The sequence below is a fragment of the Thyridium curvatum genome, assembly GCF_004353045.1.
Source record: "Thyridium curvatum strain D216 chromosome Unknown NODE_31_length_406039_cov_82.875441, whole genome shotgun sequence".
Lineage (NCBI taxonomy): Eukaryota > Fungi > Ascomycota > Sordariomycetes > Thyridiales > Thyridiaceae > Thyridium > Thyridium curvatum.
Window position 1 is genome coordinate 27,826 of NW_022156786.1, and position 15,496 is coordinate 43,321.

Genomic DNA, 15,496 nt, shown 5'->3' on the forward strand with positions numbered 1-15,496 from the left:
GGCTCGTGTTGGGAAATGGGCTGGCCGGGTCGTGTTGCACCCAGAAAGAGAATTAACGCGTCGCACTACTGGAGATCCTCGCAGGTTAATACAAGTAGGAGCCCACTTGGCCTGCTTATTTCTCCAACGAAAGAGGACCCCTCTCTCCCCACAGCCCCTAATAGCACTGTCGCTACGTCGCAGCACAGCACACAACACGCAGTTCCACAGTGCACTGGAGAGCCTGGCGGTGCTTGGGAAATGCCTGGGCGCCTATCGCTGACTGCCGTCCCGGATTTGCAATCAACACCTCCTATTTGAAACCACGACAATTCTCCCCCCCAAAATATCCCCTCCCCCCTTCTTCTCTCTCACCCCCGAATCTGGTCAACCCTCACCTTCCGTGCAGCCTTCTCTGCAGCTGGCACCGCAGGGTCACATCTCGGATAGTAATGTAAAAAGGGGCGGCACCTCTTTGCGCTCGACAGTTGCTATTCTTGGCTCATCCTGCAATTTACCCGGGACAAAGAAGCTGCCTTGCAACCTCCCCCCGACCCGCCGTCCGTCTCAGGGCACGACACGCACGACCTGAAAGGGCTTCTGCCCTGGCAACAGGAGCTTTTCTCCGCCTGCTTGTCTATCCGGGAGAGAAGGACAGTCGACAAAACTTCGCCAAAGAAAACCAAAGATGGCCATGCTGGCCTCAAAAACGTTTCCGGCCTCGCTGGGTTCGCAGGCCTCGACAATGGTGCCAAACGTCGCCCAAGCCGCCTACGCGCCGGCGAGGAGGGTGCCGACCATGCCGACCACCAGCCAGTCCTTTGCCAGTCCGACCGAATCAGAGTTCTCCGACTTTGAGAACCCGGACTCAGTTAAGAACTGGGATGAGGATCGCGTGTGCGAGTACCTGAGGAGCGTCAAGTGCGGAGACTACGAGAAGATCTTCCGTAAGAACCACATCACCGGAGAGAATCTGCTGGAGATGGACAAGGAAGTCCTCAAGGAGATGGGCATCGATAAGGTCGGCGACCGGGTCCGGCTGTTTCTTGGCATCAAGAAGCTGAGGACCAAGACCTTTGCCAACCAGAAGAAGCGCAATAGGGTTTGTAGACGATGGAACCCTTCTGGAAACCCCCCTGTTCAGCTGCTGACATTTGCTCTACAGGACTCATTCGGCGGCCTGGAGATCCAATATGCACCCTCCTCGGGTTCTCCCAGACCCCTCAACTCAGGCAGCAGTCGCGCCATGCCCACCCCGACCTCTTCCAACAAGCGCTACTCGAGACAGATCGACCTCTCTGGCGTCTCCCTCGAGAACGCCGCGCAGCACACCTCTCGCCCCTCGTCCCCTCTGCCCAGCGCCGACTTCAGGCCAAGACAGCCCCGATATGGCCAGGGCGTCGGATACGGAAGCCAGCCCCCGACTGCTACGTCCAGCAGATACCCCGGATCTCCCCCCGAGGCCCCTGCGCCTGGACGCTTGGTACTGACCCATACGCGAAACAACTCCAGCATGGACGGTTCGCTGATGGCAGCTTTACCACAGAACCAGGAAGTCATCCGTGTCATCTCGACCGGCGGTGTGACAAAAGTCGTTAAGATCGCCGATTGCAACACCTGCGAAGAGGTCATGAGGGTCACGCTGCGCAAGTTCGCCCTCCGCGAGGACCACGAGAGGAACTACTGCTTCTGGGTTCTGTCTGGTGTCGACCCCGACCCCAAACAATGCCGACGCCTCGGCGATACCGAGCTGTGGCGTGTCATCAAGGACCAGAAGCGACCCGAGCGGAACCGTCTGATCCTCCGGCGTGTTCCAGCCGGCGAGCCCGGCATGTCGGAGCTGGAGAGGGCAGCCGCGATCGCCATGGAAGAGTCCCAACAGACTGTTGTTCGTGTCGAGAGCGCCGACAAGCGGAGTCAGCTCAAAGTCCAGAAGGTGCTGGGCGAGAGCTGGGATAACATGCAACAACCTCCTCTCTCTCCGGTCTCATACCAAGATCGTGAGCGCAACGTTTATAACGCGGCACGGGACCTTGAGCGGCCCGCCCCGACTGATGTAGATCGCCCAGTCGGTCGCCGCAAGGCCCGACTCCGCCAGTTCGGTGGACTCCGGCCCCCTAGCGAGTTGATCGCTTCTGATTTGACCACTTACTTCCCGGACCACCCCAGAGAGGACATCGACCGCACTGCCCGTCTGTCCATGCGCCGGTCGGCACGTCTCAGCAAGGTCAACAGCCGCCTCAGTGTCGCGAGTAACCTCAGCTTTGCCTCTAGCATCCAGGATGCACCCCCTATTCCCACCATCGCTGATAGCTGGCTCAACGCATCAAGTCAACTGGCTAAGGTCCAGGCCCTTCCGCGAGATGTCCGCGGCCGCGTGCCGCACGCCTACCGCGACTCGGTGGCGTCGTCAATGTTGGATACCCTCCAAGAAGAAGGCTCGCCTATCGAGCCGAACCGCAAGTCTTATGTCTCGTTTGCCGACAGCGGCTCTGACACCGCTGCTGTCAGCATCACCGACCCGGACGGAAATGTCCGCCAGAGCTACTTTGATGAGCAGAGCACCCTTGGCTCCGGATCTAGCTCCCTCAAGGAGGTCAGCCAAGCCCTCAACGAGGACGGCGAAGATGCCGATGAGGAGCTGCAGAGCTTCTTGGCTGGCGAGTCTTGGGACGACAGCCAGTGGATGAAGGGTGCTCTCATTGGTCAGGGTTCCTTCGGCTGTGTCTACCTGGCTCTGCACGCCGTGACTGGCGAGCTGCTTGCCGTCAAGCAGGTCGAGACCCCGTCGCCGGGCGCCAACAGCCAGAACGATGCCCGGAAGAAGAGCATGATCGAGGCCCTGAAGCGCGAGATCAGCCTGCTCCGCGACCTCCGCCACGCCAACATTGTGCAGTATCTGGGCTGCGGCTCTTCGGCCGAGTACCTCAACATCTTCCTCGAGTACGTGCCCGGCGGCTCGGTGCAGACCATGCTCAACTCGTACGGCGCGCTGCCCGAACCCCTGGTCCGCAGCTTCGTGCGCCAGATCCTGAACGGGCTGTCTTACCTGCACAACCGCGACATCATCCACCGCGACATCAAGGGCGCCAACATCCTCGTCGACAACAAGGGCACGATCAAGATCTCCGACTTTGGCATCTCCAAGAAGCTCGAGGCGACCAACATCCTCAACGGCGCCAACAACAACAAGCACCGGCCCTCGCTGCAGGGCTCCGTCTTCTGGATGGCCCCCGAGGTGGTCAAGCAGACGAGCTACACGCGCAAGGCCGACATCTGGTCCCTGGGCTGCCTCGTCGTCGAGATGATGACGGGCACGCACCCCTTCCCGGACTGCACGCAGCTGCAGGCCATTTTCAAGATCGGCGGCTCCAAGGCGGCGCCCACCATCCCCGAGCACGCCAGCGAGGCGGCCAAGTCGTTCCTGAGCCAGACCTTCGAGATTGACCACAACAAGCGCCCTAGTGCGGACGAGTTGATGCTCAGCCCCTTCTTGACGCCTATTACTTGAGGAGACAGGTACTGCCATGCCCCCGAAGTACAAAGGGGCTTCTGCAAACTATGGCTTTTTTCTTTGACGGGCTTTTGCAAGCAAAAGAAAAGTCTCGGTTTATTTTTTTCGGTGTTTATATTTCTCTCTTCACCCATATCCAACCGCTCTTCTTCATCATTGGCAGGCCGACAGATGGACAACGAGACTTATACGAGCGCAGGGGGGGGAAGAGAGAGAGCAGAAAGCAAAGCCTGGGAACTCAGATGTCTTTGCTGTTCGTCCGATGCATCAACTTGTTCACTTCTCCCATCCACCTTTTTTTTTTTTTACACTTCTTGAGCACAGCTTACATTGTTCTTCTTCTCTTTTTCTGTCACGAGTTTATGATGGGGCAAATCTTCCACTTGTTCCTCTTTTGCATCGAAAGCTGGAGTTGGGAAGAAAATGTTGGCTTCGGTTGGTTGGGGGGGACGGATTTCGAACACATTCGTTTTCCTTGTCTCAGAATTAATGATACAGGGGGCGCCCATTAAGCTGGGGGTGTTTCTAGATGACTCTTTTCTTTTCTCTCTCTCCAATTTTCCACTTGTCTAGACAAAGAAGGAAACTGGTCTTGATACAGGGTACATTTTCCGGTAGATCTCTACGAAGGGAAGGGGGTACGAACGAGTTCAGTGTATAGTGACGGAAATGCCAGAACATGAGATGTTGATATCACTGGGAGCGTGGCCATTATTCTTGATCATGTGTGTGTGTGTGTGTGTGTGGCTCAGGCTCTTTTTATGTGATATGTCCTTGTTGAAAGTTGGGACTGTTTCGACGGGTCTCACTACTTCAGATCAGAATGTCACTGGTATGGTAGGTATAGTAGTGGTATGATAGCAGCCCGGTTTGTATGTGAAAGTTTTCACAATCAATTTGTTCAAGTTTGGGATATATGCATGCAGCCATATCGGTCACTACGTCTCTCTCTATGCAAGAGCTTTCTCCAAGCCACATTAACCCATCCTCGCTCAAAACGGATGAATCGGCTCGGGCATGGAGCTCAGAAAAGTAAAAGAAAGAAAGTATACAGAACACATAAACGCCCGACCCAATGCGATAAAGTTGCCGGTTGTTCCGACAAGACATTCTCCCGAACATGAACCGTTTGCCGTTACTCCCGTCTTCTCGGAAGACGATCGTCAAGACCTGTCTCCTTGCATCAAAAAGCCCTCTCTCTCCAAAGCGGTATTATCCATATTCGACGCCCTGCTGCCAAAGTTTTTATTCCCACCATGCATGAATGTCCGTGATCGAAATGACATATATAACATAAACAAAGGAGAGTATAAGTGGGTTAAAGGAAGAAGAAAAATGAGAATCATATGCCGACACCGAGACCAGCCAGCAGACCCACCACGACCGCCAGCGCAGCCGCGGCGCCCACGCCGGGTGCCGACACGACACGCGGGCCGGCCGAGCTGCTCTTGCTGCCGATCCCGCCGAGCCCGCCGGGGCTCGAGAGGATCAGGCCGGCCGTGGCCTGCGCGGCGTTGGCGACGAGCACGGCGTCGGGCACGGCGCTGGGCCCCTTGCCGATCTCGCGCACGTTGGTCTTGGTCGTGTTGAAGTTGGTCTGCGCCATCGAGATCTGGTTGTTGTCGAGGTCGTAGACGACGTAGGCGGATCGCAGGAAGGTGTCGCCGAGCACGTTGGTGCCCTGACCCGCGGGCGCGATGCCAAAGAGGCACGCGGGCCGGCCGTCCTGGAAGGTCGGACGCCGGCCGGACGTCGTGACGAGGTTGAGGACGAGCTCGTTCATCTCGACGGCGATGCGCGGCGACGTAAAGGTGAAAGTCAGGTTGGCCGGGGACGAGGCCATGCTGCAGGGGACGTAGGCGGCACCCTGCTCAGAGTCCCACGTGGCGCCGACCTCGTCGTAGATGGACTGGACCAGGTTGTTGGGGAGGTACGTCAGGGACGAGCCCGAATCGAGGAGGACGGCCAGGGCCATGTCCTTGGCGAGGGTCTTGGAGCCGAGCTCGAGCCCCGTCAGGGTGACGAGGAACTCGGCGAAGACGCCGGCGGTCTTTTGGACAGGGAGGGTCTGGAGCTCGCCCATGTACTGCTCCGTGTCAACGCCACCAAAGAGGATGCTGCCCATGTTGGCGTCGAGATCGTTGAGCCACAGGCTGTAGGCATTGGAGGCGATCCTGCCGTCTGCCACCATCTGGGCCGGGAGGTTCTTGTACGCGGCCTTCTTGGCCCGCCCGACCTGCACCTCGTTGATCTCGTAGCCGATGCCCAGAATCCCTTGTGCCGAGGTGCTTACGTAGCCGATGCCAAACTGCAGACGGTCGAGCGAGACCGAACCAATCTTCACCGTGTCCGACACGTAGTCCCCCGACGCTCCTGATCCATCCACATACGAAATGTTGAAGTAGCTTCCGATGTACTCGTACGTCGACGACTTGTTGGCACTGTAGGTTCCGGCATACGCACAAGGATCTGTCCTGGACGTGCAGGCCTTGGAGGTCGGCGTGTTCACCCACAAGTCGCTGCTTCCAGTATCCAGGTGTAACCGCACGCTTTGTGGTGGTGTGCCGATCGTGGCGTTCACAAAATAGAGCGTCTCCTCGTTGTCCAGGGCTGCTGACTGCGTAGCTCTCCTCCGTAACCTGTCCCGTGCCAGAGGGTCTGTGCCCGTTCTCCTTTCCATCGACATGCTGACAACTTTGGGTTTCCGATCCGCAGCTCTGTGAAAGCGAAGGGCGTCTGCCGGGTCCAACATTAGTGAGGCCACGAGGCCTAATATTAACGTCGACTTCATTTCGACCGAGGATTCCTGTCCAGTCCTAGCTCGACACCGCGAATAATGCTCTCTCGTTGAAGGCCGGCTTCAGTGCCAGTCTGATGCAAATCTAGTTTGTGCGTAAAGGACAGGACGCCAGCTCCAGGAGTCTTAACCAGAGACGGCTGCTATTGCGAGGGAGTATAAAGAGCAGAAGGAGAAAAAGAAAAGAAAAATGCGCAGAAGAGGGATCTAGGAGAAGAGAAAGGTCGTGATAGATTGTCTAGAAGAGGAGTTGCAAAGCGCAACATAACGTGGGAAACATGGAAATGTGTATGTGCACTGGGGTCCAGGTTCCAGGGCTATTCCTGGAAAGCCAAGCAAGATCCGAGAGCGTTGCCAAGCGCCTTGGTAGCTTCAGGTGCCGGAGAGGTAGCAGGGCGTGGAGGTGAGACTGAGGGCCTGGCTTGTGTCGTGGAGAAGGCAGGGCTTAAGATGGACACATTCGAAACACCGAACCCTTGCAAGCGACCTATGCGGCTTAAGATACAACAAGAGAAAAAGTTTCGACTATGCACCGTCCGGAAATGGACGATTCGGGGCCAGCCCTGGAGAGCCCAAGGGCGGAGAAATACGGGCAGCCGCGTGCACTACACTCGGCCCCGTTGTTGGTGGTCATCCCACCTCTTTGTGTGTCCACGAGGCAAAGATATGGAGACGATGATGCGGTTCCTCGAGAGGGAGCCAGCCTACCGTATGCAATTACTTACGTGTGCGAAGTGGCTATTCTTGCGTGCATTCGCCCTCCGGACAGCGGAGCGGCAGTGCCGGAAGCCGTGCTGATGGCTGTGGATGGAGCCTGGTTGCGCGTATTCATACCAGGTTGACGCGCGGCCTTGGAGAAAAGAGGCTGTCATTATGGATTATCGCAAGCCTCGGGCACAAGCCATCCAACCTGCCGGAGCGTGGGACGGTGCCCTTGTGCAGGGCGACGCAGGGCGACGCCCCCTTGGGTCGAGGTGCGGCGCTAAAGTGACGAACCACGTAAGCAAGTGTCCCGAGGTGGCGGACAAGACACGGCGAGCAGAAGCAACGCCACTGCAGCAAGGAAGAAATAGGTATTGCCAGTCTGCGCGCCCTTGAGCTCTTCGAGGCGTTGGTTCTTTGAAACGTCGAGAGAAAGATGTCAGGGATGTGTGCCAAGCTATGCCAAGCATTTATACATGGGGTTGACAGCCGGCATCATCGAATCCTTGCCATTCCTGACACAGAAGAGGCTTGAGCATGAAACATTGCTGCGACGCTCGGACATGATGGCAATCATCTCCACTTCCAGTGAACAAGTCAGTACGTAGCTAGCTAGCTCGTAGCCCTGGCCGACCTGGGCTGGGCCGGGACTGAAGTACGTACTCGGTAGAAGTCGATTCTCGAGGACGGAGATCCGAAAAGTTTAATGGCATTCGGTCCATCCTTCACGCGAGCGTTGCTGCTATGAATAGCAACTGCCCCAGGTTTTGTGTCTTGAGGCTCCGAGCACTGGTACTGGCCTGAGCTAAAGTAGATTTGGCTGATGCTTCGAAGTTCGTGTCGTATCGCCTTCATGAACAACGGTGGTCCCTCGTCGACGATACAAAAACGAAAGACCAGCGAGTGTTGCTCAGGACAGCTCCTTCCGTCGCTTGGGCGCAAGCTCAAATCCTCCATCATTTCCAAATATTGCCATTTGAAGCATTTGACGGAAGGCTCGGCCTGCATATATCTGTCTCGTGTGCTTGGGCAAGTGCCATTGCTGATGCATTATCTAAACCCAAGGCAGTCACAATAAGATTCCTTGGACGTTCCAGCCAGGTCTTTATCATCTCACACCATCACGGTAATTTTAGTATTTCAGGTTCTTGCTCTGCTCGACTTTTCCATGTCTTCTACGGCATCCCGATGCCAAGCTCCTCTCACGGTCGGGACGCACTTCCATGCCTACTTGGATGTACACATCACAATATTTCAATGAACACAGCCTGCCAAGCCATCCTCTGCTACGATGACGAAAAAGACAAGGAATTCTGCTAGCTCTGAGATATTGAACAAGCCCATGGAGCTGCAAGCTAGGATGGTGCAGTCGCTGTGTAATTTGCATTTCCCTAAGGCGTCCAATCGATGTCTTCCTTAAAGTTCTGCCTGGGCGAGCGTGCGTGTCCGTCAACCCCAGCCAAGGCGGGTGGTGAGATGACCCGACGGGCCTCTTTGTTCTTCGAAGACTTGGTGCTTGTATAACTTAAGTAATAGACCTCCAGCCTCGGATTCTTGTGAGAGAACTGCTGCTGTTGCTAGTCTGACCTCTTTGGACAGCTTGTGTGTTTTTGCAGGTTTGAAACAAGACTCACCAGTTGAACTTACAAGCCGATTACAACCTGCTATCGTGCAAGTCATCTACCGATATGGAAGTTCCAAGTTCTGATCGATGGTGCGCAAGTCCCTCGTCCCAGGATACTTTCATGCCATGGTACAACTTACTAACGCTGATCACGCTCAACAGCCCGGTCTATGCAGTCGGTCCTCCCCCTTTCCTTCTCCTCCAAGCATGCGAGAAGTCCAATCAGTCCACTGACTCCCCCCGGGGGGGAACAACAGTCCTTCTTCGGTGCCATGGGCTGCGCCATCAGCATCATCTTCACCGTCTTCGGCGCCTCGTACGGCACCGCCAAGTCCTCGTCCGCCATCTTCGCCAGCGGCATCCTCCGCCCGGACCGCCTCATGAACAACACCCTGTGCGCCATCATGGCCCAGATCATCAGCATCTACGGGCTCGTCGCCTCCATCCAGATCTCCAACCAGCTCAACGAGGCCATGCCCCTGTTCGTCGCCTTCCTGCAGCTCGCGGCGGGCCTGAGCGTCGGCTTATGCGGGCTCGCCGCCGGGTTTGCCATTGGCATCGTGGGCGATGCGGGAGGTATGTGAAGACCAAGGCTCTAGGGGTGGGAGGGGATCGCTTGGCATACTTTGAGATGTGTGCTGACGAGACATTGATATTAGTCCGGGCAAGCACACAACAGCCAAGGCTCTACGTCGGCATGGTTTTGATTTTGATCTTTGCAGAAGTGTTGGGACTCTATGGCACCATTGTGGCCATCTTGACGTTGACCAGGACGGCCTCGGCAGCTCCCTGTTAGTGTCAAAAATGTCTCTAGACAGCCCCGGTATATCTGAATGGAGATGGCTTCAGGGATCAGATCGTACAACGCCCACAGGGCCTCGTGAGGAGCAAGCAGCACATTCAATTTCATAGTTTAGGCAGACTCTGATGCCTGGAACTAAGTGATTCGCATGCACCAAACACTGCTCTAGAAGCCATATACGTTTTCATCCTCTTTGTATCCCCAGTCTGTATCATAATCAAGTCAGCGCCCTGTCTTAATAGGGGGGGAGGCTAAAGACCGTCAAAGCGAAAGCCAGATCACAGTATGGAAAAGGGGGGGGGTGGGGGGTGGGAGAACCTAGCTATCGATGACACGCAAACCAACATATAAATAGAATAACTTCTACACGCAAGGGGAGAGAAAGAAAAGAAGCAGCTCCACGAGCTTCACGCACCTCTCAGAGCCGGCAAAGCAGCCTTCTGAATCATCGCCGGCGGGCCGCACAAGAACACCACGCTGTCCTCCGCGGGCGCAAACAGGCTCTCCCTGACCAGCTCGGCGTTGACGTGCCCCTTGGCGCCCTCCCAGCTGTCCGGCGCGTTGCTCAGCACGTGCGTGATCCCGATCTGCCCGGGCCTCATCCTCTCGAACGCCGCCAGCTCGTCCCGCAGCAGCATGTCCCCCTCGGTCTTGTTGGCGTCGAGGACCCGCAGCTGCGTGCCGTCGCCCGGCGTGAGCGCGATCCGCGCGACGAGCGAGTAGCCCGGCGTGACGCCCGAGCCGCCCAGCACGAGCGAGACCCGCCCGAAGCGGCGCTCCCTGCCCTCGATGGTGAACCTGCCGCCGCCCTCGTACGTGATCTCGCCCGTGGGGCCCCGGATCTCGACCTCCTCGCCCAGGGGGATGACGTCGAGGATGTTGGACATGGCGCCGCCCGGCTGGTTGTCGTCGGGGAAGTACGTCTTCACGACAAGGTCAAAGGTCCCGTCGCCGTCCCGGATCGAGCGCCCCTTTTCGTCCGTCTCATTCTTCGCAAACTGCTGATCCCCGCTCGCGGGCAACACAGGCCGCGTCGGCGTGTAGCTCCGAATGAGCATCCGGTCTTTCATGTGGAATCCGATCTGGACATGCTGGCAGGTGCCCAGGCCCAGCTCGACCTTGCCGTCGGGAACTCGGAACGTGTAGCGACGAGTGTCCTTTGAGACCTTGTTTCGGTCGACTAGCTTGACGGGCACCCACCTGTGCTTTTGTAAGGTCAGATTGCCATTTCCGGCACCGTTTTCCCGTTCTTTGGCGGCAGCCTCGGCGGTCTTCTTGATAAAGTTCATGGCTTTGTCTGTGACCGTTCCCAAGATGCATTCTAAGCAAGATTTAGCACATTCTTCGCTCATATACCGTTGGCGGACGGCCCTCTTGCCGCTCACCTTTCAGTTTCTGATAAGCAAAGCCGTCGTGGATGCTCTCGAACTCGTCGGTCGTCTCCTGGTGGACCTTCCCGGCATGCCCGACAATGGCGGCTTTGCCTCCAGGGTGCCAGGAAAGGACGCTGGTCGCGTCGTAGACCTTGCCGTCGACCACAATCCAGCAGTCGTCCTCGGTCGAATGCTTCTCGACTTCCTCTCTCGTGAACTGCTTCCCCGGAGTTCCTGCTTCCTGCCTCGCGTTCGCAATCCTGTTCTCCTCGCTGGGCTCCATCCACCCGCCGTCCGCATTGCCCGGTTCGGTGGGATGCCGGAATAATACCGAAGTCATATCCGAGTCCTCGTCTTGGTACACCTCGGTCTTGACCACGTACCAGCAGTTGTTCATCATTCCCATGATGTTCCACACGGGATCACGCGGCTGGGTGTTCTTGAAGACGTTGAAGCAGCGCACGCTGATGCTTCTGGCTTTGAAGAGTTCTGCCATCTCAACGTCCACATGCCAGTGCAGCCAGGTCCAGAATTTTCTGCCGTGTCGGATAGGATAGTCTGGGAATCTCCGTATGCAGTAGAGCCAGTTCTCGCCCCCATCGAGCGAGACTTCGACACGTTGGACTTCGTGACCACCGCCGTCGTACGCAAAGCCCTCGATGCGGTAGTTGGCACCCCTGCGAGCAGCGGTGAAGGGAATCTTCTCTCCCTGCGCAGGCTTGACAATGACCGAATTGAGGTTCTGCTCATTGCACGCAGTGTCTGGGTGACTGAACAAGAGCTTCGAAAACTCGCCTTCCTTCTCTGTAACAAAGCTGGGCAGAACACGGTTGTCCCATATGTGGTAATGTGAATCGTTCTCCTTGTCAGTGATCCAAATCCTCTTCAGCCACTTGACGCAGCGGCCGCCAACAAACCCTGGGATGATGAGGCGGACTGGGGATCCGTGGTCGGGTGGGAGGAACTCGTCATTCATCTTGTACGCCAACAGGACGTCGTTTGTAGGATCCATGGCATAGTCAAAGGGAATGCACGTTTCATACGTCCCTTCACTGGGCTCGTCGGCTCCAGCAAAGTTGACCCAGAACCGTTGCCCAGACGCCTTGCTGGGGATCTTCTCCGGAATGCCGACAGAGAGCAAGACCTCTCGCAGTAGAGGGCCTTTCCAGTATGCACAGCTGACACCACCAGCGCCCCAGTTGAAACCTTTGCTCTTGCGGATCATATTGAGCTCCTTTCGGCGATTGCCGTCGCATGCGAGAGCGACAGGGATGTTGATACTGTCATAGTCATCTTTGAGCCGGTTCATTGAAACTGCAGTAGTCTTGCCGTTGTACTCAACGTCTATATGGTGGAATTCCCAAAGCAATCTTGGAACGGCCCCGTGGTTCCGAACATAATGTAGCTCATTTGGGGTGATGAGGCCGGCATCATACAGGCGGGAAAGCTGTGCTTCGGCGTTCAACGGGTGTTTGCCAGTGAGTCGAATCAAGTCGGACGAACGTGGCAACCAGTTATCAGGAGTAAACTGGTCTTGCTCATCGATCGAGATGGTTGTTCTGTTCTTGGTCTGTGGTGACTTGTGCTTTCCGTCGTTAACTTTGAGCTTGGAGATGTAGTCTTTGTCGTGTTCTAGAGCCTTCAGAAAAGCTTTCTGCTGTGTAGTGTACTCCGGCCCCGGCTTCGTCTCTTCGTCTTTCTGAACCTCGTCAGTTGCATGGTCGACAGTCTGATGCTCCTGCTTTCCCTTTCCCTCCTCTCGCTTCTTCATGTTCGCTGGCCATTCTTGTTCGTTCTTGACCCAGTCTTCGGTTGCATTGAGAACATAACGCCAGCCAAGAGCTTCGTTCTCAGGATGACGGAGATGGAAATCCTCCTGCCGCTGGACAAGGTCCCGGAAGTTGAGGAGGTGCCCTTCTTCCTTTTCACGAGCTAGGAAGTCTCGATCACGCTTCCAGTTCTCGATGTCCCTTTCCAGCTCATCATCCCGATGAGTGAGACCTGGAGTCCTGTTGTCCCGGTTCCTGTAGCCAATGCGGTGATGATGATGGCCGGCCCAGTCTGGCTCTCGGGCAATCTCTTCGGCTGTGGAGCCCGGGTGGCCCTTGACCTTGACTTTCCAAGGAACGTGATGAGGCATAGTATGGTGAAAGCTAGGGGGATTTGGTGAACCAAACAATCATAACTCGATTCTCTATGTTACGAAGAGGGAGTTCAACGTCATGTGTATACTGAGCCCAGGTCCGTCAAACAAACAAATAACAAGGACTTAGCACACCGTTGCAAGCTTTCTGGAGAAGATGGGTAGTGTTCCCCGGAGTGCCTGCCATATTTGTATTCCGGTGTGAGGATGGTGCAGTCGAGGCCATCGTATGACGTTTCTGATGACTCTGAATCCACGCCATTTGGGCCTAATGTCAGGAAGAGGATCTCTTGGCTAACTTAAGAAGTGTCTCGTCCAAGGAATTACCCTTGGTCTTAGCTTTCTTTAAGCTCTAGGTAGTGCCGTTCTCCGCATCTCCGCGGATGTTTTGACAACAGGAGGATACCCTTGCACTCATAGGGCAGCACAGCGATATGCCCAAAAAAACATCAGGAACGTCTTGCGATGGCAATCCTATTGCCTTTTCAACAAGATCGATGCAAGAATTATATCTATAGCTTAATATGGCTCACAATGCTTAGTCTTCTGCCTGGCGGGCTGAAACGAACAGTTAATGAGGAGCAGAGGTATGTCAGCTGTTTCAAACACAAATGAGATACTTCGTAGGGGTATAATCCATTTCATTTCTAAGAGACAGGCCGGACTGGAGCCATGGGCGAGTCTCCGGACGATTCGGAAGGCATTTCAAGACCACGCCCGGCGATGGAACTTGCCAAGACCGGGAGATCACCCCTAAGCGAAGCGGATGCCGTCGTGCCTATGCGGAGATGGAACTTGATCGCCTGTTTCGGGTAAGGTGTGCCTTTTTTCAACCAGTCGTCAACCAGTGATGCGTAACCTTGGATAGCTGAGCTGAGATTATGTCTTGGACAACATTGGAACCCGTCTTGTTCCAAAGCACGAGTCTCCATGATAGCACGAGTCATTGTGAACTTGGCGATTGAAGACAGCAGGACCAATGCGAATTTACTCCGTATGCAGCCTCTGTTTCACGAGGCGCCGTGCTCACTTGGAAGTTGGAGGGCTTCCAAGGTTCAATGGAGGTGAGTGCTCGCAGCAGCTGCTAGACTTGGAAGGACCCCTCCAGCCCTTGGCTCCCTCCGTCAGCCGCCTCGGCCCCCCCGTTACGCGTCAAGTAATAGTGAGGCATTAGGCGCGCTCCCCCCCCAAGCTTATACAAAGAAAATCTCGCCAAGACATCTCCAACGGGATATCTCACTTGGGAATCTCAAGAATCTCAAAATCACGGAATCGCTATCACCCTCCAACGGCAAACGAAGCTCACACCGTGGGCTCCACGTCCTGGTTTGCAAGTCTCACCACACAGTAGTCGCAGCAATGTCAGACACCGAGTCAACAACGCCTTCGGAAGCTGGCTCCCAGTCCAAGCGGCACAGGATGAAGGCATTCTTGTAAGCCTGTCAGAGTCATAACCGAGGACCTAATTCTTTCACATCAACTGACGCCACTTCCATCTCAAAGAAAGGAGAACTGGGCCAAGGGCGTCGACAAGGCCCAGGATGAGATGCTCAAGGGCAAGATCAAGCTCCAGCAGTCCCTCGGCCTGGGCCACAAGCCCAACGCCATCCCCCCGGGCCCTCCCAGCATCACTGGGGACCAGCGCCCCGTCCATCTCGCCTGGCACCCCGTCGGCGGCTTCGCCGGCAAGTGGTTCGCCGAGGAGACGGGCCTGGGCAAAATGATCACGGAGAAGATCCATAAGTACCCGGACCCCAGCCAGCACTGGGGGGTTATCGTCGGAGACTTCTGCCATCAGTTGTGGATGGTACGTGCAGTTTGGGAGCCTCGGGATGACTGAATCAGAGGACTAATTGGTATCGCTGTGCTTACCAGGACGAGCATCTCGACGTGATCTACATCAACGAGCAGATCAAGCGAGAGGAATGGACCTTCTACGACGTCGGCCACACAACCTTCAACGACGAGGCACTGAGACAAACCGGTGAGTTCTATCTCCCTGCCGCCATGTAAAACCTCCTTTCTGCATGTCATCACCACCACCACCACCACCACCCTTAAACCGTCTGGCTGTCTGACTGACTGAAACCCAGGCGAAATGGTCATCTACAGCATGCGCGCCAAGAAGGCGGCGTACAACCTCATCAGCAACAACTGCCAGAACTTCGCCATGCTGATGCTCAACGCCATCCACGTGGGCGCGCACCGCGAGTTCGCCACCAGCTACGCCGTCTGGCAGAGGGCCACGGGCAAGGGCAGCATCCGGGACCTGTTCAAGCCCGACGACGCCACCTCCAACGACGAGGAGGAGCAGAAGCCGCCCGAGGCGGGCCACCAGGAGGCCATGCAGCACGCCCATCAAGTGATGGAGCAGAACACCACCCACCTAGACACCCACGGTCATCACGACCATTGTGGATGTTAGTGCCGACCCCGGGGGAGTGAGGGACTGGCTTGTGTTTATAGTGTTTACCGAGATACCCGACGGGATGGATGACTTATTTCTAATGACGGCTACGATCATAATGAAGGCAAGGGAGAGCATACGCATATATATCCAAT

At 56.0% G+C, this 15,496-nt stretch overlaps 5 protein-coding genes across 5 annotated transcripts; 3 read left to right on the plus strand and 2 right to left on the minus strand.

The window, feature by feature from the left end:
• Positions 1 to 667: 667 nt before the first annotated feature.
• Positions 668 to 3,490, plus strand: E0L32_005710 (uncharacterized protein; the record flags this gene model as incomplete). The annotated part of the gene is made up of 1 exon (XM_031140262.1): positions 668 to 3,490. One exon carries the CDS (start codon positions 668 to 670, stop codon positions 3,488 to 3,490), a length of 2,823 nt encoding a protein of 940 aa, XP_030995477.1.
• A 1,345-nt stretch (positions 3,491 to 4,835) lies between these two features.
• On the minus strand, positions 4,836 to 6,245 carry E0L32_005711 (uncharacterized protein; the record flags this gene model as incomplete). The annotated part of the gene is made up of 1 exon (XM_031140263.1): positions 4,836 to 6,245. One exon carries the CDS (start codon positions 6,243 to 6,245, stop codon positions 4,836 to 4,838), a length of 1,410 nt encoding a protein of 469 aa, XP_030995478.1.
• A 2,643-nt stretch (positions 6,246 to 8,888) lies between these two features.
• E0L32_005712 (uncharacterized protein) lies at positions 8,889 to 9,412 on the plus strand (the record flags this gene model as incomplete). The annotated part of the gene is made up of 2 exons (XM_031140264.1): positions 8,889 to 9,192; positions 9,276 to 9,412. The coding sequence occupies 2 exons, from the start codon at positions 8,889 to 8,891 to the stop codon at positions 9,410 to 9,412; spliced, it is 441 nt and encodes a 146-aa protein (XP_030995479.1).
• Positions 9,413 to 9,825: 413 nt separating this feature from the next.
• On the minus strand, positions 9,826 to 12,931 carry E0L32_005713 (uncharacterized protein; the record flags this gene model as incomplete). The annotated part of the gene is made up of 2 exons (XM_031140265.1): positions 9,826 to 10,739; positions 10,804 to 12,931. The coding sequence occupies 2 exons, from the start codon at positions 12,929 to 12,931 to the stop codon at positions 9,826 to 9,828; spliced, it is 3,042 nt and encodes a 1,013-aa protein (XP_030995480.1).
• A 1,362-nt stretch (positions 12,932 to 14,293) lies between these two features.
• Positions 14,294 to 15,359, plus strand: E0L32_005714 (uncharacterized protein; the record flags this gene model as incomplete). The annotated part of the gene is made up of 4 exons (XM_031140266.1): positions 14,294 to 14,367; positions 14,438 to 14,741; positions 14,810 to 14,918; positions 15,028 to 15,359. 4 exons carry the CDS (start codon positions 14,294 to 14,296, stop codon positions 15,357 to 15,359), a joined length of 819 nt encoding a protein of 272 aa, XP_030995481.1.
• Between the last annotated feature and the right edge of the window lie 137 nt (positions 15,360 to 15,496).